Source organism: Carassius carassius, chromosome 25, assembly GCF_963082965.1.
Source record: "Carassius carassius chromosome 25, fCarCar2.1, whole genome shotgun sequence".
Taxonomy (NCBI): Eukaryota; Metazoa; Chordata; class Actinopteri; order Cypriniformes; family Cyprinidae; genus Carassius; species Carassius carassius.
This window is the reverse complement of record NC_081779.1, coordinates 6,204,199-6,226,919: the sequence shown is the minus strand read 5'-3', so window position 1 is coordinate 6,226,919 and position 22,721 is coordinate 6,204,199. Positions and strand designations below refer to the sequence as shown.

The following is a 22,721-nucleotide window of genomic DNA, read 5'->3' as shown; positions in this document are numbered from 1 at the left end:
ACAATTCCCATTTTCTTGATATCTTACAAGTAATAATCTTTATAGTTCAATCACAAAAATTTATATATATATATATTTTACACTTTATTAGAAAAAAGAAAGGAAAACAAATAACAATCAATAACAATCATCATTCAACACTATCAGACTCAGCAGTGAGTTTCTTGTACACACACTTACCCAGACACACACAAGCCCTCATTATATCCATTCATGAAAGGGGAATTTTTGAGAATGAATCAAATTATGAATCATGTAATAAAAAAAGGAAACAGGGATATTTTGGACCCTGGGACTTCACATATGAAAACGTAATGCCTTTAATCGCTTGTTCAACATTATTCATTATTCTGTGTTCTCAGCATATCAGAATTTAGCAAGAAGCATTTAATGGTAAAATACGTGCTTGCTGTTAGTCTGGGCTGATGCTTATTCCCAGATTCACTTCAAATTTAAATTAGGGATAATTTGTCAGAAAAAAAAAAGTACATTCCTGAAGAAAAAGGTCTCCGTGATTCATTTTGCTGTAAGGCAGTTCACAGAGACATGACGATGTTCACAAATGTCTTTAGCCTTTTCTCCCTTTATTAGGTCAGAAGTATATAACAGCGGCAGCCAACACAATCACAGCACAGGCCAATGATAATAACCGGAATCTTTAAGAATGGGAATTTTGTTACAAAAGGGAGTGAAGATCTGTTTTATGGGTGAATCTAACATGTCCAGGTCACATTTCACCCCAAAACCAAAAGAACGAAATCAGAAATGTATCGCTTCAAGAAAATTAAACCTATTTTAATTGTAAATTTCACATTGTGACAATATTGTTTATACAATTTAAGAACAATTAACCCCCCCCCCCCCCCAAAAAAAAATATATATACAACCTTTATACGGATTTCAATAATATATATATATATATATATATATTTTTTTTTATGTAACACAATTATTAAAGTATTGAAGTAATGAAAGCATTGAAGTAATGAAAATTTTGAAAATTTGTGAATGGGAATTACAGAAAATAATATTAAAATAAAACTGTTACATTTTTATGACCTATTGCTGGTAATGAGAATTTGGGTAAAATGTGTTTTATCACAATGTAAACATTTTAATGCACTTAAAATAGGCAGAATTTGAGCAATCTTTCCATTTTGACTTGTTTGTGAAATGTCATTAGAACATGTTTTTTTGTATAATTTACCCTCAAACGTCCGAAAAGTGGGCTGTGCCTCGAAACTTAAAGAGAGTGTCTTACCTAGACAACACTTTTGGCCACCATAAACACATAATGATATAAAAATGATAGGCAGCTCACTGTTTTTGAGACTGTATTTACTCTAAAATTCTAGATCATTTCATTGTGCCTCATTCTGTTGGCTAAACTACGTGTTCCCATTTCCCCCATTATAACAGCTGATGCTGCGCTTGCACACAATCTCCTTCTCTTTCTCTCTCTCTCTCTCTCTCTGTCACACACACACACACACACACAAACACACACACACATCAAATTATCATAAAAAAAGCAGCAATGTAGTCTGTCCTGAAGTGTCTCTCAGGTCCTGGGACAGCAGGAATAACTAGAGAAGCGCTCCAGTAATCACACATGTATGTTGGCGCACGTTCAGCACACTAGTGTGAAGGCCCTGTGTTCTTAAGAGGTCTGTATGTCCTAGGTTAAACCAGGCTCCTGGGTGTACCGTTCAACGCTGCAGATTTGAGTCGTGCCAGGCCGTTACCGCTGCTGCTGGGTGGGCTGGACTGCACCGCCGCTCCTGTCCTCTGGGTGGAGCTGCTCACCTCGAATACCTCGTGAATGGCCTTTCGAAAGCAGTGGAAGTTGTAGTCTATCAAACCTGTGGAAGATAGACACATGAGCCATATTCAGAGTTATAAAAGAGATGCTCTTATGTAAGAAACCCTGTGGTGCTTTTATCATTTTGTTGGTCCGAAATAACTATTTAACCATTCATCTAGCGTGAGTTTGAGGTGGGACTATGAACTTGACCAACCAATCACACTAGAATCGTAAAAATGATGGTCTTCTTTTGGAATCTGCGGTTCAGTGAAGAACTTTAACATCCACTGAACCTTTCCATTCCACAAAAGTTTCATTATTGAAATTTTTTTCACATGGTTCTTTTAAGAGCTGTTCACTGAAGGGTTCTTTGGAGAACCGAAAATGGTTCTATGTGACACTTTACCTCACTTTAATTCAACAAAACATGCTGATATTTTGCAGCGAATGATCATGTCAAACGTCTGTACCTTTTCTCTCAAAGCTCTCTTCTCTCAGGATGCAGACCAGAGCCAGGAACTTGGTGACCTCCTTCAGGTAAAGCACTGTGGTGTTGTTCAACTTTATGATGGCTAGAGACTCTTTATCATAAGCGTTACTATTGCCGTCATCTTTTAGGCTAAAAACATTCAATAAATGGATTAAAAAAAAAGCTCTAACACATAACAGATGAAACAATATATTACATTTATCTTATATATTGTCAGCATAAACAAGATAAGATCAAAATAATATATATTTTAAAGTAGTATACACTACTGTGTTTGGGCTCGGTTTTAAAGAAATGCTCACGGATAGGAGGGGTTTAGAGAGACTGAATCTTAGAACTGCTTTCAAAGAAATTGTTTGAGAATATTAAATGCATATTTTTAGAAAACAAAAGTGTTTTTTGACCTTGCATGCATGTAAAGCTCTTTAAGGAGACGCCCAAAACAATATCAGGAACCTTAAACATGGCATCATGGGGCACTTTAATACTTTTATTCAGTAAGGACATATTAAACTGATAAAAATTGATAATTGATAAGAATAATAAATGTTTTTTGAGCAGCAAATTAGCAAATTAGAATGATTTCTGAAGAATCATAATGCCAAAATTGAAAATGTAATTTCACCTAAATATATATATTTAAATTGAAAATCCATCTAATAAAGAAATCTATTCTTGGTAAGCATAAGAGACGTCTTTCAAAAACATTTTTAAAAAATCATACGTCTCCAGAATTTCTGAATGGTAGTGTATTATTGATAGTGGTTGGCCGATATATCGGCCGATATTTGGCATTTTTAAAATATCGGTATCTGCTGATAAGTTTTTCTGCTTGGCCGAAGTGTTCGAGGCGGGACTTTTATTTTGACAGCGCTGAGAACAGCAGCACCTGAGTACACACAGTGCTCACATTCTCCCTCTTGTTCACTGTCATCATTAACAGTTCTGTCTAATACGAATAGAAGTCTGTCTAATAATCAGATAGAATGGTTAAAAAAAGAAATAATGTATACAAAAAGTATTGTAAAGATTGCTTTTATATTATTAGTAATAGAAAGGCAAACATTATAATACTTTTTCGTTTGCCATCAGCATTAAGCAAATACATACAGTACAGACCAAAAGTTTGGACACACCTTCTCATTCAAAGAGTTTTCTTTATTTTCATGACTATGAAAATTGTAGAGTCACACTGAAGGCATCAAGGGCTATTTGACCAAGAAGGAGAGTGATGGGGTGCTGCGCCAGATGACCTGGCCTCCACAGTCACCGGACCTGAACCCAATCGAGATGGTTTAGGGGTGAGCTGGACCGCAGACAGAAGGCAAAAGGGCCAACAAGTGCTAAGCATCTCTCAGGGAACTCCTTCAAGACTGTTGGAAGACCATTTCAGGTGACTACCTCTTGAAGCTCATCAAGAGAATGCCAAGAGTGTGCAAAGCAGTGATCAAAGCAAAGGGTGGCTACTTTGAAGAACCTACAATATGACATATTTTCAGTTGTTTCACACTTTTTTGTTATGTATATAATTCCATATATAATTCCACATGTGTTAATTCATAGTTTTGATGCCTTCAGTGTGAATCTACATAGTCATGAAAATAAAGAAAACTCTTTGAATGAGAAGGTGTGTCCAAACTTTTGGTCTGTACTGTATATATATATATATATATATATATATATATATATATATATGCTATCGGGCCCCCCTGCTTTCCAAGATATCGGCATCGGCTTTCAAAAAAACAACAATATCGGTCGACCACTAATAATTGATAGAGCGCTGCATCACAGTTTCTCACCCGTAAATACATGAAACGTCGATGACAACATCGATCATGTCACAGCAGAGCTCGTATGACTGCATGTCCACTGGAGAGCTGTCTGTGGCGATGTAGATTTTACTGACCACATCGAACAGGAACGCTTTCTCAATCCCGGAATTCTGAAAGGGGGAAAATTATATTGACAAATATGCACGTGGTAAATTGTTATTTGACTCATATTTAAAAAGATACTATCTTAAGTCGTGGCCTAATGGTTAGAGAGTCGGACTCGCAATCGAAAGGTTGTGAGTTCGAGTCCCGGGCCGGCAGGAATTGTAGGTGGGGAGAGTGCATGTACAGTTTTCTCTCCACCTTCAATACCATGACTTAGGTGCCCTTGAGCAAGGCATCGAACCCCCAACTGCTCCCCGGGCGCCGCAGCATAAATGGCTGCCCACTGCTCCGGGTGTGTGTGTGTGTGTTCACTGCTCTGTTTGTGTGCACTTCGGATGGGTTAAATGAAGAGCACAAATTCTAAGTATGGGTCACCATACTTGGCTGAATGTCACGTCACTTTCACTTTTCACTTTCATTTTGACTAGACCAAGTACAGAAAAAATGGAATCTGGCTCAGGTTGCACTCTAGAATTGAAGAGAGACAATAAAGATTAGGATACAGCTGTGTACATACAGAAATGAATATGTTGAGGAGGTTTTCCAGAGTGGGCAGTTGAGGGATGAGCTTCTGGACCACCTTACTGAAGGCCTCAAATATGGAGTGATCATAGATGCTGGTGAGATAGAAACTGAAAACAAATAAAGAGAAATATTGCACATTAACATAATATATCAGTTCATTTAATCCAGAAATGCCAGAAAATTTCAAACTATTTGCCGGTAGCAATTTACAATAAGGATCCATTTGTTAATTTTATTTAATGTATGAACTAATGTTAACTAACAATAAGCAATACATTGTTACAGTATTTATTAAAACTGATCATTGTTAGTCCATAAAATAACATTAATAAATCCTTTTTTTAAAATGTATTAGTACATGTTGGAATCAACATTAATTAAAGTGATAAATGCTTTAGAAGTTCTCGTTGCTAGTTTGATAGCTAACGTAGTTCATTAAATGTTAACAAATGCAACCTTATTGTAAAGTGCACCAATTTGCTTAATAATAAAAGTAAACATTATATTATGTTGTACAGTATATTTTAAAAACAATATAAACACAGTGAATTTTCTTATTTTTACCTTTTATTTTTATTTTTTCCACTTTCCAAGTTGCCAAGGCAACATGTTCTCTTATAGATTTTTTAAAAATCAAATAATATTTTATTTCAGCTTTTTATCATAATCTTTCTAATATTTAGATTTTTTCTGCTTTCTTTCAATTCATGAAAAAAATATTTTAATAGTTTTAGTTTTATAAAACATTGTTAACCTGTTGGAACTTGCTGGAATATCATTGTAACCCAGCTGAAAGCAGCACAGAATAATCCAACCAAACGCTCTCTATCTGTTATTAGACTGTATCATGGCAAATTGATCCGGCTTTAGAATCAGTATGACCAACCTGAGGTGAAGCTTTTCCAGACTGGCGTCAGCTAGATCATCATTAGCCCTCTGATGAATGTCTCTCTGCGTTTCTATCTTATGATCATCTGATAAACCGTCCACCTTGTGTATAAACACCTCGAAATTGATCTCTGGGTTCACCCTGAATGCTCTCGACACTGTCAGATGTAGTCGGCCTAATGCTTCTACATAGTCATCCTTTAGAGAGAGAGACATCCAAACACAATGGTAAGATAGCTGCAAAGTCTTTGCCAGGAACAGAGCCAATTCCAAATGAAAGGAAGCATATTAAACACCAATCACTATCAGGATCCTCAAATTTCGCTGATGTCGGCTCACCTGAGCATCAATGACGAAAATCAACGCACCAGTGCCCCTGAAAATCATCTCGTAATCGAATGTGGGGTCGAAAAAGTCCACCTGCCCCGGAAAGTCCCATATGTGAAAGTTCACGAAGGAACTGCCAGAGATGTCGTCCTTGCAGATCTTGTTGGTGCTCTCCAGGAAGAGCGTCTCATTCGGGGACATCTTATGAAACACCACCTGAGATTCACAACATTAAACCACAGGTGAATATGCAATGTACATATGGCCTACAGAAATTATAAAACCTATCTGATACATTCATTATTACGGTATATAATTATAAACACAAGGCTCACACAGAAATAAAACCATCTTGCAAACCCAGATGAAAACTAAAATATTATGTCATCTAAATACCTCCAACAGAAAATGAGATCCAGAGGACGAGGGATTTTAAGCAGCATTAAATGTTATTTCAAAATAAGCGGAAATGTTCTTTTGCAATTATAGTAACATGAAGCAATGCATTTCACGCGGTTATGTCAGCAGAATCAGTAGATCTTCCATTGTGATAAAATATGAAGAAAAGCATTTGTCTTTTACGCAATAACATGCATACACTGGTGAATCATGCACAATATGATCACTAGACGTTTAACAAAATAACTTTTTTTTTTTAATTCAGTAGGAAATCTACAACAAGCACTCAATAAAATGTCCATCCATCTGCTATATGTTTAGCTGAATAAAAGATAAATAACATAAAAGTACAACATAACCTTGCTAAAAGTAGAATACTTTATATAGAAACCATATAAAAATATACAATGTTTTATATACAATATAGATAATTACATAAAAATAAATACAAGAATATTAATATTACAAAATAAAATATAAAATGGTAATACCATGTTATTGTTCATTACTATAATGGTTACAATTTCAAAAAAATACCAAAAAGTAACATAGCTTAAAACAGCTGACCCTATATGTACCATAGTAGCTACATTGATGAGAATACTGTGGTACGACTAAATACACCATGATACTGAAATTCATATACAATTGTATTTGTATGGCAGCAACTCCATTGGTACATGTCCAGTTTTTGGTACTACAGCACTAGTACCATGGTTATAATATCATGTTTTTGAATATGTACCATGGTATCTCGAACGTCTCACGGTAACGTTATACGTAAAATAACCATCCTACTACCATCTGACGCCATTATTGTACCATGGTACTCCTACAGTGTGTTTTTGTAAGAAATGGTACACCTCGGTACTTCATAGAACAGCGTGGTATTATCATATTAGTGTCCAAATCCAAGGCTTTACCATGGTACTTTTATAGTTCGTGCAGTAACGTTACTGTATCCCAATGGGATCTGACCTTCTGGATGGAGGATTTCCCGCTGCGCCTCAGTCCCATCAGCAGGATTCGGGGTTTATTGTCTGCAGACGGAGAGTTTTCCAGGTTTTCCTGCATCATGTCCATGTTATCCACACCGTAGCCGAAATCTTTAGGGAAAGAGTCCACCAGGCTTCCGGCTAGCTGCTCCTCGTACTCGATCGACATTATAACCCTGTTTTTAAAGCTTTAAATGCCTCTGATCTGTCTGTGTGGACTCTGTAGGCTGTTTGGGTGATTTGAGATGGGATCGGTGTGGATTACAAGTTCAGTTTGGACACAGATGAGGAGGTTTCATAGTGGGAAGCGGTTAGCTTGCTGCATGAACACAAACAAACGGGAAGCTGATCATATGACAGGCGCAGAGGGGGACGGCTGCAGGCGAGCGGAGAGGCCCACGGTGTGAGGGAGGCCTCTGGGTGGAGCGCTCTCTGCTCTCAACCTCTCGCTTACATTTATAACTATGTTCTGAATATAATATGAAAGACGATGAAAAGTGCTATTTACTAGCTCAATAATATTTTTAAGCATTTAATTTCGCCATTTATTCGTTTATAATGCAGAACACACACTTTTTTGTTTTGAATTTAATGTACAAAACTTATTTATGGTATATAAATAAGTTTGGATAAAAGTACACTTTGGATAAAAGTGTCAGCTAAATGAAATGAATAAAATAAATCTATATGAGAACTTTAAAAAATACAGAATCTATATTTTTATTTTGAGTATTTTACTGTACTAGGATTATAAAATTAATAATGAAAAATTATCATTCTGTAATGTCACCCCCCAATTCTTTATATTTTTATTGCAAAAGTTAAACATATAAAATATATATTATAATTTATAATATAAATATATTATATTAGAATTAAACTAGAATTATAAAATAAATTATTAACCAGTTTTAAATGTGTGTGTGTGTGTATATTATTTTACTGTATTGATTTTTACTGTAGGATTATAAACACATTATAATTAGAAAGTATAATTAAGAAATTATGTTTATTCCTCCTGTACTTTATATTTCTTATAATGAGATAATAAAGAAAAAAATATGATCAATTCTATTCTATTCTATTCTATTCTATTAATATACTAGAACTTTACTCTAAAATACAGATATTATATTTTTATTTGTGTACATTATCATATTTTATATTTTATTATGATTATAAATAAATTCTAATCATATGTGATAAAAGAAAAAATATATAAATTCTATTCTATTCAATTCATACACTAGGATTATAAATAAATTATAAATTAGAATGTTCAGAAATGTGAGTATAATGTGAAATATGAAAAAATATATTATATTATATTATATTATATTATATTATATTATATTATATTATATTATATTATATTATATTATATTATATTATATTATATTATATTATATTATATTATATTATGATGGCGCTCATCCACCAGGGGGCGCTTATAAACACAAGCATTAGTCACACGCCATTCACTGACGGACAGTAGCAGAAGAAGCAGCAGCAGTGTAGACAGGAAGAGCGTTTGTGAGTAAAAACAAGCGTTTACAACATATTTTAAAAGCATATAATTATCCTGTCATCGTTATATTGGAATACATTTTACACTCTCTGTGTTGTGGGTTTCTTTGCGTACGTTAAAACACTGTTGCCTTATTGATGTCATGTTTAATTCAAACGCCTTTGAAATCAGACCGAGATAAACACAAATGTTGTCAAATATGTTACTGAATGAACAAACAACGATGATTGTTGTATGCAAGGCTGAAACATTTGACTTGTGTGTTTATAATGCTAGATGTTATAATGTTTTATTCAATTTATGTTTCATATGTAAAATATTAATTCTATTAACAAGATTACTGAAGTTAATTCAGTAGTCCTGTTTTATTCGTGTGTTTTAAATGACAATTAAACGTTAATTTCGGTTTACCACGATACATTATTGTTTTCAACATTGATAATACGAACAATATTATACATTTTCTGGAAATTAGCATATTTGAATGATTTGTGAAGGATCATGTGACACTGAAGACTGGAGTAATGATGCTGAACATTCAGCTTTGCATCACAGGGATCAATTAGATTTTAAAAATGTATTCAATTACAAAACAGTTAATAATAATATAATATTTCAAAATATTTCTTTTTACTGCATTTCTGAGCAAATATATATACCCGTTAGAAATAAAATGATTACTTTTATTAATTAAAATGTCTTATTTAGTATAATCTTCTATTTTGCCTGTTAGCATTTACTATACATCAGGCATCAAAATGTTTGAAACCTGCTAAATAATAAAAGTATATGTTGTTGTGTGGATTGTTTTCATTTTCTAGAGTTGCTGTATGCAGACATGAGCGTCCCAGACTACATGCAGTGTGCTGAGGACCATCAGACGGTCCTGGTGGTGGTCCAGCCCATGGGCATCGTCCCAGAGGACCAGTTCTTCCGCATCTACAAACGGATCACCAGCGTGAGCCAGGTCAGCATACGGGACTCCCAGCGCGTGCTCTTCATCAGATACCGCCACCATTACCCTCCTGAGAACAACGAGTGGGGCGACTTTCAGACTCACCGCAAAGTGGTGGGTCTCATCTCGGTGACCAGCTGCACCACGGTCAAAGAGTGGCCGCAGACGTCCGACCGCTTCCACGGGCAGAAGGAGGTGTTCGGCTCCACGCTGTACGACTCGAGGCTGCTGGTGTTCGGGCTGCAGGGGGAGGTGGCCGAACAGCAGCGGACAGATGTGGCCTTCTACCCCAGCTACGACGACTGTCCTGATGTGGAGAAGCGGGTGGAGGATTTCGTGGAGTCCATATTTATTGTCCTGGAGTCGAAAAGGCTGGACAGAGCAACCGATAAATCCGGCGATAAGTTACAACTGCTGTGTGTGCCATTCGAGAAGAAGGACTTTGTGGGCTTGGACACAGACAGCAGGTGAGTTTGGGCTCCGAGAATGTGCTCGTCTTTATTGCCAGAAAAATCTTCTATTGGAAAACCTATTACCCAGATGCCAATATCTAGATAAGGGTGGCTGAATAAAATTTCAATGTACACTAATTATTATCTTGCTAAGACAAGCATCACTATTAGGGATACATAATATAGAGGTACTATATCGGTTGAAATTAAAGATTTTTTATGTATTGTTTGATTATTTGGATTTATTGACCAGTTATTGACTTGAACATGCTATTTTCTCTATATTTATATTTTAGATTAGCTTTACTATCACTGAATGGTAACTTAAAATTATTTATGAAAAACTGTATTAATTTATTCCCACTGTTAAATAAATCTATATAAGGCAAGTCTCTTAATATATGTATTTTTATACTGAACATTATAATGTTCTGATGCCTAAATTTACTTGTAGCATTTAAATGGATTGATTTTAGTTTTCGCTATTTTTATTCAGGCAATGGATTTCCAAGCTTTTTTTATCAGCTGAACCCCTTTGACCTAAAATATTGACTTTTAAAAAATATTATTATTTATATTTCTAATATAAATATTTTTAATATATATTTTAATGGGACTTTTCCTGTTTAAATAAAGGTTATATATATATATATATATATATATTATAAATAAAATCTCAATAATAAAATATTTAGATTTACGTATTTATGTATTGTTTTAAGTGTGTTATTTTGAATTGATTTATTAAAATTAACGTTTTATAGTAATAATTGAACAATTAATTAGCATATTCATGAATCATTCCCGTGGCTATTAACCAACACCACATGCAACTAAACAAATTCGATATATTTGTATATATTTAAGGATTTATATGCATTTGTTTACATATTTTTGTTTTAAGTGTTTTATTTTGAATGTATTTATTTTACATTTTTGTGACTTTTACCTATTATTAGCATTTGCACACAATACTCTAATGTAACATAATGGTCACATGGCATGCAAGTAAACTAATAAAATATGTTTATATATTTATAATAGAGTCAAATAAATGAATAGATAAAAGAATCAAAACAAATGATGTATTTATATATAGTTATAAGCATTTTATTTAGAATTTAATTTTAAATTAATTTATTTTGAATGAAGTCTGAGTTGACTGGTAATTATTAATGAATGCCCAGGAGTCACAGAATATGATGTTTTGCTTGTAGGTCAACCGTGCATGATCTTCAATCCTGTTTTATGAGTTTTGCCATTTGTTTTTCATGATTGTTGTTTTTTCTTCCCCTCCTGTTGTTTTGCCTTGTTTTATTGGTCTTTCTTCTTTTCTTTCATACTGTCCTGTGAGTTTATTATTGGGTGTGAAAAGGTGAGCCGGTAGTTCTGTCTCCTGCTTTAGTTCATTCTTACCCGATCAGCCTCTTCCTCTCCCCGTCAGTGACACAGTGGTTGGACCTCGATTGTCTCGTGTCTTAGTTTAGAGTAGAAAGTCAATGTGCAGGAATGGAAAAAGTCATTGAGTCTTTGGTTCCTCATATTATCTGAGTTGATTGTTTAAAGGTGAAGTGTGTCTTTTTTGTTTTTTTTGAGCTGCCTGACTTGTCGCTTTAGGATAAAGTCGAAGGTTCTCTGAGTCCTGGTGCCTGACAGGGTCAAGTGTTTGATCAAGTGTATTTCTTATTCACTGTCTGTTTGAAGTGCAGAAATGCATGGATGTCATTCAGTAATTCATGAGTGATTGCTCGCAAAGCTTTATGCTCATCTCATCTACGGTCGCAGCATGAATTTGAATATGACATCCATGTGTCTATAAAAAACAAACACTCTGAGTTTAGCTGATAAATATAGATTCTAAATATAGATTATATGTTTTTAAATACTACATTTATTAATATAAAGCAATAATATTAGTTTTATTTTTACATATATTTTTTATTTTTAATGCATACAAAAAATATTCATTTAATATTTATTCATATTCATCTATTTATTAATATTAATATTTATTATTTAATTATAATATTAGGGATTCATGGATAGAAACATTTTATACTCCTGTCTCCCAGAGAATAAGTCATTACCTTCAAATGAATATAACTCATTAGTAGGGCTGGATGATTATGGCCTAAAATCAAAACCTTGATTAATTGAACATTTTACCTCGATTATGATTAATAAACGAATATTTTGTTTCTCTTTTTTTTTTTTGCCCTCATAGTTCACTGACAAGGTTTGTACTATAAATATGATTGACTATTAAAGGTGAGATATTTATATATATTTTTTTATTTTTTTTGCTTTTATGCCACTGACTGGACGGGGCAGAGTAATGTGGCTACCAGTGTTGCCAACTTCTTTCAGTGGAAAGTAGCTAAACCCCACCTGAAAAGTCACCAATTAGCCCATTTATGACGTAAGTGTGTCGTGTGTATTGCCTCCCTATGCTCACATACTGCATTTTAATTCAGCTAAATTCTCAATAAAACTAGACTGAAACGCAGTCCATTAAGACTACATAACCAGCTCTCAAACATTAATCTGCACTAAAATCCTATTCAGAACATTGTCTAATGAAATCAAATACACATATGATAAAGTCAGTGGTTGTGCTGTGACTGATGTCAGCTATACTTGCATGTAAAATAGAGTTAGAAGCAACAGAATATCCTTTTTTTTTTTTTACTGAAAGTGCTGCTCCTCTCTGCAGTCACTGAACAGAGCAGATACAGAAGAGAGACGTGTGCGCGCACTGGCAAAGAGAGAGCTCGCGCTCGTGCTGCAGAACCGGAGAGTCTCAGAGACTAAAGGTTTTGCCAAAAAGTCGCTAGATTTGTCACTAGTCGCTTTTTTGGAAAAAAGTCGCAAAATCTAGCGACCACGTTGCCAAGTTGGCAACACTGGCAACACACGCGCTAGTATGCTTTTAAGGGGGAAGTATTAACAGGATTAAAAAACCGAAATAACAGACATGGGAAAATTAAATCGGTTAGAGGTTCTGAATTTCGGTTTCGATTACTTTTCGATTAATCGTCCAGCACTACTGATTAGATATGTTAAGTTTGATGTTAAGTTTTTTCTATTATTATAGAATTCTCTCTCTATATATATATAAGATAAAACAAGATATTATTATTTTAACATTTATTAAATGTAGCAGCTGTGATTTATATTTTTTATTTATACTTTTGGTGTGTATCTTTTTTTCCCCTCCAATGTGGCATTGAAAGATTTCAAGATGATAGATTAGTGTATTTTTAATTTGTCAAAATTTAATAAAAGAAAAATGATTCAATATTGGTTTAATCAGACTGCTGATAATTTAAAGTAATTATACTGATGCTTCTTCTCTATGTAAAAGTGTACATTTATGAAAGTCCTAGCATGAAGTTGCTTCTCCTGTTTTGTCTGGCTCTAACTTGAATAACACTTGACCCTCGTGCACACTACTATCTATAGGGGTCCTTCCACTACCTCCTCATGTTTATAAAATCTAAATCCCTCATTTTAAAAAATTTATTTAGTTACTTCATCTCTGTGGGATTGACATCGTTACTTTGTGACCCCTTTAGTTAAAATCCCTCCCAGTTTTGCCTGTGCATCCTCTTCCCACTGCATCTGTATCTTCAGCTCCAGCTTCCCTCTCTCTGTCTGTAAATCCTGGGCTAAGAAAGAAGACCAAGCTTAATGCAAAACCACATCAGCATATTTGTGTTTCATATAAGGAGAGCCAAATGAGATGACATGGATTCCCCGCTGATAAAAATAACTTTAATTAAATATGGCTGACGTCACCTGCACTTGGCTGCGAGTGTGTCTTGCATCGATTAAGCTCTGTGCATAAATGCTGAATATTTATCTGACGCCTGTTGCTGCTCCTCTTCCTCAGGCACTATAAGAAACGCTGTCAGGGCCGCATGAGGAAACACGTCGGGGATCTGTGTCTTCAGGCAGGCATGCTGCAGGATGCTCTTGTACATTATCACATGGCTGTAGAGCTGCTGCGCTCTGTCAATGACTTCCTGTGGCTGGGAGGTAAGCTAATGATTGACTGATTTATACTTTTACCACAAGTCAGTTATTTTAATATCATTGTGATACTTCTATAGTTTATATTCATTATTTTAAATAGTTTTTAAAGATTAATTTTAATTTTAAAGATTTAGTAAATTTGTTGAGTTTTGTTATTTGTATTTTTTTTATATGGCTATATAGATTTTAATCATTTTTAAATTAATATAATTAATATATATATCTATCAATATCTATCTATCTATCTATATATATATCTATATCTATCTATCTATCTATCTATCTATCTATCTATCTATCTATATATATATATATAGATAGATTAATTATATTAATTTAAAAATGATTAAAATCTATATAGCCATATAAAAAAATACAAATAACAAAACTCAACAAATTTACTAAATCTTTAAAATTATATCTTTAAAAAATATATATTTTAAAAGATATATAGAGCTATATATATAGAGAGATATATATATAGATATATAGAGATATATATGCATTTAGTTTTAGTTCTTTAAATAAAAATCAATAAATGTTAATAGGTGGAAAAATAATCTTATTTTAACACACACACACACACACACAGGCATATATAGTTTTAGTAAACTATAAGTGTTAACATTTTAATTTTTTTAAATTTTCTGTTTTCATTTGAAGTCTAAGTTTTAATACTTTTTGTACGTTTGTAAATGTAGTTTAACTATAGTTTTTTAGTCATTTTTTATTTAAGTTATTAAGACTGAAATAAATAGTTTTTTTTGTTTGTTTTTTAGTTTTAGCTAACTGTAATAAGCCTGGTGTGCTAAAATCATTTGCATGCCAGTGCAAAGTTATATCCATTTTTCAAACTCATGTGCTGATCAGCTAACTAAGATCACAAACCCAGTTAACTTTTGTCATAATCTTCAACTCCAAGCATCTTCGTTTAAAACCTGCATGACAGATCAACTGTCAGGTGATGAATAGAAACTGAACTGGTTTGTGTGTTGCTCCTCAGCTGCTTTGGAGGGGCTGTGTTCTGCTTCTGTTATCTTCCATTACCCAGGAGGCACTACGGGGAAGAGTGGAGCCCGCAAACCCAGCGTCTCCTCTGCTGCCGATGCTGGAAAGAGACACAGACCTGGTCAGTGCAGTCAGACACGTCTATAACATCCCTTTTATCTGAACAAATGGTTTCCCCAAAAATATCAAGATGACTTTTTTTCCTTCATCTTTTCATTATAGTGGCTTGAGAGATTATGGAGTTCATATTTATTTCTGTTGTAGATCTTCTGTATATATTTGCCCCCCCACTCACACATATTCAAGCAAGAAACGTGAGAATCTCCTATGGAAACTGAAATAATGTTTTTATTTACATCATGAATTAATGTGTAAGTGGAAGAGTGGGATGGCTCTCAAATGATGTGTCTGATGTAATTTACTGCTCTTGATTGGATGTTTATTTCTTAAATGAAACAAGGTTAAGAGTAAATTGTCCCTTTTTCATCCACAGATAGCAACAGAAGCATTTAGTCTAAAGCAGACATATTATTATTGCTCAATCTGTTATGCTGATCTAAAGCAGAGATCATTCTAGAACACAGGAAAATAGTCAGTTTTCTATTGATCTATTTATTTCTTTTGTAAAATCTATACTGATATTTAATATACTGTGTTTTAGGTACAGTCTTATTCTTTCCTTCTTTCTTTTTTATTTTCTATTTCCTTTCTTTTTCTTTCCAGTTTTCTTTTTGCTGTTTTAAAATAAATAATTTTAACTCATTAATAAATAAGTATATCATTAATTTACACTGGGTATAGGAAAGAATCACCCACCTTTAAAATAATCTAATGTATTTTTGTTTTGCAGCCTGAAAAGAAGACAGACACAGTTTTTGTTTTATCCAGCTGTATTTTCTCAGTGCAACTTATAACATCCAAATGAAAGATAAAACAACAACATGTCAGAAAAGTGTAAAAAAAAAAAAACTAAATCAATGTGTTGGGAAAAAGGATCACCCTCCTCCTAAAAATTACTTGTAAATCAGGTGGAGCCGATCACCTTCTCAACAGCAAACAAAGCCATTGACTTTCAACTGTGATCAGCTGTGCTCATTTTGATTAGTTCAGCATGAAAAGAGCTTTCCTGGAGCATTTCAGTCCTTGGTAGTGCAACTGAAGCAAACAATCATCTATGGGTGGTAAAGCATGGAGGTAATGTCCTGTTATGAGGTGTTTCTCTGCAGCAGGGACTGGAGCACTTGTCAGGATAGATCTGCTGCCCTCTGCCAAGTTGTCAATGGGAAGAAGGTTTATTTTCCAACATGACAATGACCCAAAGCACACAGCTCACTTGGATGTTATAAGTTGCACTGAGTAAATATAGCTGGATAAAACAAAAACGGAGTCTCATGCTCATGCTGCAAAGCAACAAAACTAGATTATTTTAAGCAGGGGTGATTTTTTTTTTCTGTACCCACTGTACGTTTCATTTGCTAATTAATGCACTGTGGTGGGGTTTTTGCTTAAGATTAACATCTACAGTCATTTAAAAAAATATTTGGACAATTAAAATTGATAGAAAAATAGAGAAGATGGAGAGAAATTGAAGAAATAGACAGTTTCCAAGTAATTGCTGAAAATATACTCACATCCAAGATGAAGATGAGTTTATTTGTTCTTGGGAACAGATTTGGAGATTGAGAATGAGAGTCCAAACATATAAAGCTGATAAAAGTGCAACCAATGATCCACACGACTCGATTGACAAGCCCATCTCTTCTCAGTCCTGCTGCATGTCTGCTCATCCCCGCTGCTGTACTGGCATCCTATCATGATTCAGCAATGTCGGGATGATAACAGACCGTTTTGTGCCCTGATATGTACTGTACTAACACTGCTCACTGCTTGTGGCCAAGAGTGAACCAGGTTCTGTCTCTCCCTCTCTGTTTGTTTGTTTATCTGTCTGTCTTCAGGCGCTCAAGAAGTTCTCATTGATCCAGGTACAGTAAAGCACATGTGTAGCTCAAGATATGGCTCTTATTCCTGCCTGTTTGTGGACTTGTGACATAGTTCTAGTTACTTTGTCGTGCTTGTGCATGTGTGCAGGTGTTTGGGTGGCCTTTTGTGTTTCTGATCTGACAGCAATGAAAGTATCTACAGTGATTTCAGTGCATGGATTTGAATCCTTACTTTTGATTCCAGCTGACACTTTTGCAATCATTAGATGGGATATTTGTGTTTTCTTCCTAATTTTTGCAGTAGTTTCAGGTTAATGACTGATTCACCAAACATCCATTATAAAAATCTGTTGTGCAGATACTTACTGAACAGATTGGTTTGTGTTTTTGATGATAATGCTTAACCATAATTTATTAGTAACTAATGGTTTGGACAGAGATTTAGTTAAGACCTTTTGTAATGTAGGGATTGTCATTTACACTACAACTTTATAGCGTCTGCTCTTTGCTGCCATTTGTATTTCAAAGTTATCTGATCATACACAGACTTGTTAAAGATAAGAGATACTAAAATCTCTAAATAAATAATAAAATCACGAATATAATTGATTTCTCATTTCTTTAATGCGGTTGGCCAGGTAAAATCAACCGTTCTTTGCCCAACAAAGTGCAGTTTTTTTTTGTATAGTATTAATGAAAAGCCATTCCAGGAGGTTATTAAAGTTTAATAAAAGATCATGCAGAGATGAGTTGTTCACAATGCGACCATGGACAATGATTAATAAAGTAAATACGGTCAATTTGTTCTCTTGTTTCTTGAATAAACATAATGAGCGGGTAATTATTTTTCTCATTCCTCTAAATATGTTACTTGATGACTTTCATATTTGATTCAAGAGATTTCTTTTTTGAGTTTCAGGTCTTGCATCAGACAAATGAACTCATTTGCAGCATATTACATCTCAGAGCAGCATAATGAAAAAATCTTTACTATTATTATATACTGTAGGCTTTATAACATTTGAAAATGAGGTAACGTGAATGGAAGTGTTACAGTGGCATGCAGAGTACAGAACTGGCTTTGTTTAATTGTCTTCTTTATTTTTCGTTGTGCATTTATCATAGTCCCTTCTCTTGTCTTCCTGTCCAGGTGCTCTGACGACCAATGCAATCAGTGCAGACACGAGCGCTGAGATCGGCCGTGCCAAGAACTGCCTTAGTCAGGAGGACATCATTGAGAAATACAAAGAGGCCATCTCTAACTACGGCAAGGTAACTTCACGCACACAGATGTGAGTTTAGACTGGATCTGCTCCGGCTGAGATGATGTTCTCAGATGTGGATGAGCAATTATGAGATACTATTATAGTACATTATCTTTAACTTGTTTTTATTAAAGGGATAGTTCACCCTAAAATTGTCATTAACAACTCAGCCTCATGTCATTCTAAACCCACAAGACATTTGTTCATCTTCGGAAGACAAATTAAGATATTTTTGATTAAATCTGAGAGCTTTTTTTTAAGTGACATGACATTCAGCCAAGTATGGTGACCCATACTCAGAATTCGTGCTCTGCATTTAACCCATTCAAAGTGCACACACACACACAGCAGTGAACACACACACACACACACTGTGAACACACACCTGGAGCAGTGAGCAGCCATTTATGCTGCGGCGCCTGGGGAGCAGTTGGGGGTTCAGTGCCTTGCTCAAGGGCAACTCAGTCGTGGTATTGCCGGCCCGAGACTCGAACCCACAACCTTAGGGTTAGGAGTCAAACTCTCTAACCACTAGGCCACGACTTCCCGACTTCGACTTTCTGACCCTGCATAGACCGCAACGCCCACCGACACCATTAAGACCCAGAAAGGTAGTAAGGACATTGTTAAAATAGTCCAAGTGACAACAGTAGTTCAACCTTAATTTTATGAAGCTAAAAGAATACTTTTTGTGTAATAGAATAAAATATTAAACTAAAATAAAGACGTTATTCAACAGTTTCTTCTCTTCCATGTCAGTTATCGACGTGCGTTCACGAGAGTACCATGACGCATTTTTGAGTGAACTATCCTTTTAATAATATTTTTTTTTATACAATAACTTTTTATTGTTTTCACAAATAATATTAAAAAGACAAAAACAACAACAGAAAAAAATTAAAAGAAATAATAAGTCTTCAAAAGCCTTGTGTTAAAGTGAATTTACTCCAATTAAGGGCGTTTCAAGCACACACTGCTCTGTGCCTAACAGCACTTTTTAACTGCAGTAAAACCACTTTAACAGACAGCTTCTCGTGGCTTATTGTTTTATTAAACACACAAGGTTCTGTTTCATTATTCATCAACTCACGCTCTTAGATGGCAAACAGGGCCAGTTCATTTTTAAGTAGGTGTTGAACCCACAATACCTTTGAAGATGTGCATCTCACAACAAGTAGAGATTGGTCTAAATTCTGGCATTAAAAATCTTTTTGTGTGGTGCCTTTTAAACTCACTATCCCTGGTCTTGAATGAGGCTCATGTACCCCAGTCTTGTGAATGCAGCTGCTCATTCAGTCTCTGTTCGTCTGGTTGATCTCCAATTGCTCATGTCTGCCACATCAGCTGTTCTGCCATCTCCAATGGAGCACTTTGTGCCACTGTCCACTGCAGAGTTTTGATTTTCAAATATGACGACATCCTGAACAGAGGCATATTCGAGATGGATGTACAGCCCGACCTTTTACTGAGCCTCAGTCATTTCTTAAAATTTTCAGTCAGCTTCAATATTGCAAGTTATTATCTTTATGGTCTCAGAGGCCAATTTTCACAGTCTGAAATTATATTTTAACTTGTAAATAAGACAAAACATGTATAGCAGCATGATTGAAATGTCAGCATTATCTGACCATTTATATACATACACAAAACCTTTGTGCATTAAAAACGGATTTAGTAATTAAATATTTATTAAAATAAATTATTAAAATATATTTATTTATTACATTTTTTTTAATGTATTTAAAAAAAACATTAAGCTTGAATTTCTCAGATATATATATATATATATATATATATATATATATATATATGTATATGTATATGTATATGTATATATGTATATGTATGGGCCTGGCCATGATTAATTGCATTAATTTATTTTTTATAATGATTTTTTTAATATAAATAATTAATGCACTAAATTAACATATAAATATAAAAATTTCTATATAAAAAATTTAATCTTGTCTGTCTGTCTGTCAGTATAAGAGCGCAGGAGTGATTGAGCTGGAGGCCTGTATTAAGGCTGTCAGAGTATTGGCCATTCAGAAACGAGCCATGGAGGCGTCTGAATTTCTGCAGAACGCTGTTTACATCAATCTAGGCCAGGTGAGCACTTGCAACAAGTCAGCTTTCAAAGAATCTGAATTAGGAAGGATCTTTGAACTTTTGTCTGTGTGTTCAGCTGTCAGAGGAAGAGAAGATCCAGCGTTACAGTGTGCTGTCAGAGCTCTACGAGCTCATCGGCTTCCATCGGAAATCAGCGTTCTTCAAACGCGTCGCGGCCATGCAGTGTGTGGCGCCCACCATCCCTGAACCTGGCTGGAAGGCCTGTTACAAACTCCTGCTGGAGACCCTGCCGGGATACAGTCTCTCTCTAGACCCCAAAGACTTCAGCAAAGGTAACCCGAGATTACACAAGGCTATGCTTTTCTATGTTCTGTGTGGTTCCTAAAGACTGGTTGGAATAAAAGTGTTCTTGTTTTTCAGTAAAAGGAGACTTTCCTACAGGTGAATTTATGCAAAACTCTAATCTAGTTGGGACTTTAACAAAAATAGTAATTCAGAGTCATTGTTTGTTCAGTTTTACTGATCGTTTGAGGACAGCGTGTCTGAAGTACCACTATTGGCAGAAATGCTTTCCAATGTTACTGAATGCACTGGCAGGGTTTTTTTGTTTTGTTTTGTGCTTTTTAGAAGTGGCCTTGATTTGTATAGAAAGGTGATATTTAGTAAATTTAAAGTGTTTTATTAAACGTTTATTTTTGTAACTGAATGCACTACATTCTTGGCCTTGTTGTAGTTGATCTGATGGTTTATGTCTGGATAGACTGAAGAAAATTGTGCATGTCCAACAACCCAAGTACTGAAGCAGTGTTACTTAATTATTATTTATACACTATTATAGTATTAATGGTTTTCAATTAAACACATTTTTTTAAGTTCTTCGTATAATATTTATATTTTAGCTAATATTTTTAAACTTTATTTCAGCTTTATTGACAGTTTTTGTATGGAAAGCCTTATTATTCATCTTTTCATGATCCCGACTTAAATAAAGTTATTTTCTTATTTTTCCTGACGTGTCTCATTAATATGCAGTTAATATAATGGATAATAAGAGCAGTCAGACTCCAAATTATAAAGTAATGATTATATGCGTTCTCATTCATTTTTTACATATTTATAATGATTATTTTAATTTGGCCCTATATTCAATTTCATTTAGGCACTTCTTAAATAAGACTAAGCCTTTTTTATGTGTCAAAATCATTACAAAATGACAAGAAAACAAGCCATCTCATAATCAAGACCAAAATGACTAATGTTTTATTCTGTCTAGTTTTGCTCATTCTGCTCTGCACGTATTTGTATCACCATCAGTCACTTTAAAAACCCATATCAGTCGACCAGTAGTCAGGGGGAGTGAATAAGGTTCAATATCTATTTTGGCTGGTTGGAAGGCATTATCCTCCTCCATGTCCTCTGGCCATTTAAGACGGACTCCTGTTGACAATAAACAAAGAAGTAATGTGCATGTGAGTCTGGAATAGCAATGCGGCCTGCATGCTTTATGATGCAAGTGATGTACGTGCCGATGTCTCAAGGTTTTTGGATCTGGGTAATGACATCACCCCCCCCCCCACCCCTCATGTTTGTTCTTTTAATTAGGTTAATGCTGTCGTTTTTTAAATAAATGCATGCTATTACTTTATTTTATGGTTGTCCTTTCGACCCGTTTTACCTCTGTTTACTGTCGTCTTTCGCAATACAAGAGCAGAATATGAATAATTTGAATTGCTCATTTTTCTTTAAATAGCTCAGACTCATAAACAGCCATTGGTTGATTTGTAATCTGCCCAGGCGGCATTGAAGTAACCTTGTCCCTCTTTGTATGCTTACAGAACAGCGTTGTTGCTTTTGAAGGGCTCTTCTCAGGGGTGATAAATATTTCACGCAGAGAGGAGAACTGACCCTGAGCTGTGATGTCAGACTCTGAGGTGCATCACTTTAGGGTCCTTAACTATATTCTCTTTAATATGAAATCCTCTCAATCTTTTGCCCGACTCTCACATGCATGGAATAACAAAGACGTTTAGCTTTAGATGCAGCCTGAGGGTCTGTCTATATCATTCAGAATCATGTAAATTGGAAAGAGAAAATCATTAA

General features: G+C 34.7%; 2 protein-coding genes across 4 annotated transcripts in view; one reads left to right on the top strand and one right to left on the bottom strand.

Annotated features, from left to right (window-relative positions):
- Window positions 1-1,000: 1,000 nt before the first annotated feature.
- On the bottom strand, window positions 1,001-7,755 carry LOC132103991 (ras-related GTP-binding protein C-like). Its single transcript, XM_059509122.1, has 8 exons — window positions 7,352-7,755; window positions 5,987-6,190; window positions 5,646-5,845; window positions 4,752-4,866; window positions 4,097-4,239; window positions 2,275-2,423; window positions 1,510-1,862; window positions 1,001-1,472 (listed from the first exon to the last, which is right to left on the bottom strand). Exons 1-7 carry the CDS (start codon window positions 7,535-7,537, stop codon window positions 1,684-1,686), a joined length of 1,176 nt encoding a protein of 391 aa, XP_059365105.1. The 5' UTR covers window positions 7,538-7,755; the 3' UTR covers window positions 1,001-1,472; window positions 1,510-1,683.
- Window positions 7,756-8,848: 1,093 nt separating this feature from the next.
- The window catches only part of trappc9 (trafficking protein particle complex subunit 9), a 235,626-nt gene continuing 221,753 nt past the window's right edge, over window positions 8,849-22,721 (top strand). Inside the window, exons 1-8 of one of the 3 annotated variants that reach the window (XM_059509119.1) lie at window positions 8,849-8,901; window positions 9,718-10,318; window positions 14,196-14,341; window positions 15,342-15,467; window positions 17,302-17,328; window positions 18,437-18,558; window positions 20,535-20,660; window positions 20,737-20,953. In XM_059509119.1, the coding sequence (XP_059365102.1) occupies window positions 9,735-10,318; window positions 14,196-14,341; window positions 15,342-15,467; window positions 17,302-17,328; window positions 18,437-18,558; window positions 20,535-20,660; window positions 20,737-20,953 (1,348 nt within the window). In that variant the 5' untranslated portion in view covers window positions 8,849-8,901; window positions 9,718-9,734. Of the gene's footprint in view, window positions 9,007-9,717; window positions 10,319-14,195; window positions 14,342-15,341; window positions 15,468-17,301; window positions 17,329-18,436; window positions 18,559-20,534; window positions 20,661-20,736; window positions 20,954-22,721 lie in introns of all 3 variants that reach the window. The other 2 variants (XM_059509120.1, XM_059509121.1) reach the window with 2 other exon arrangements.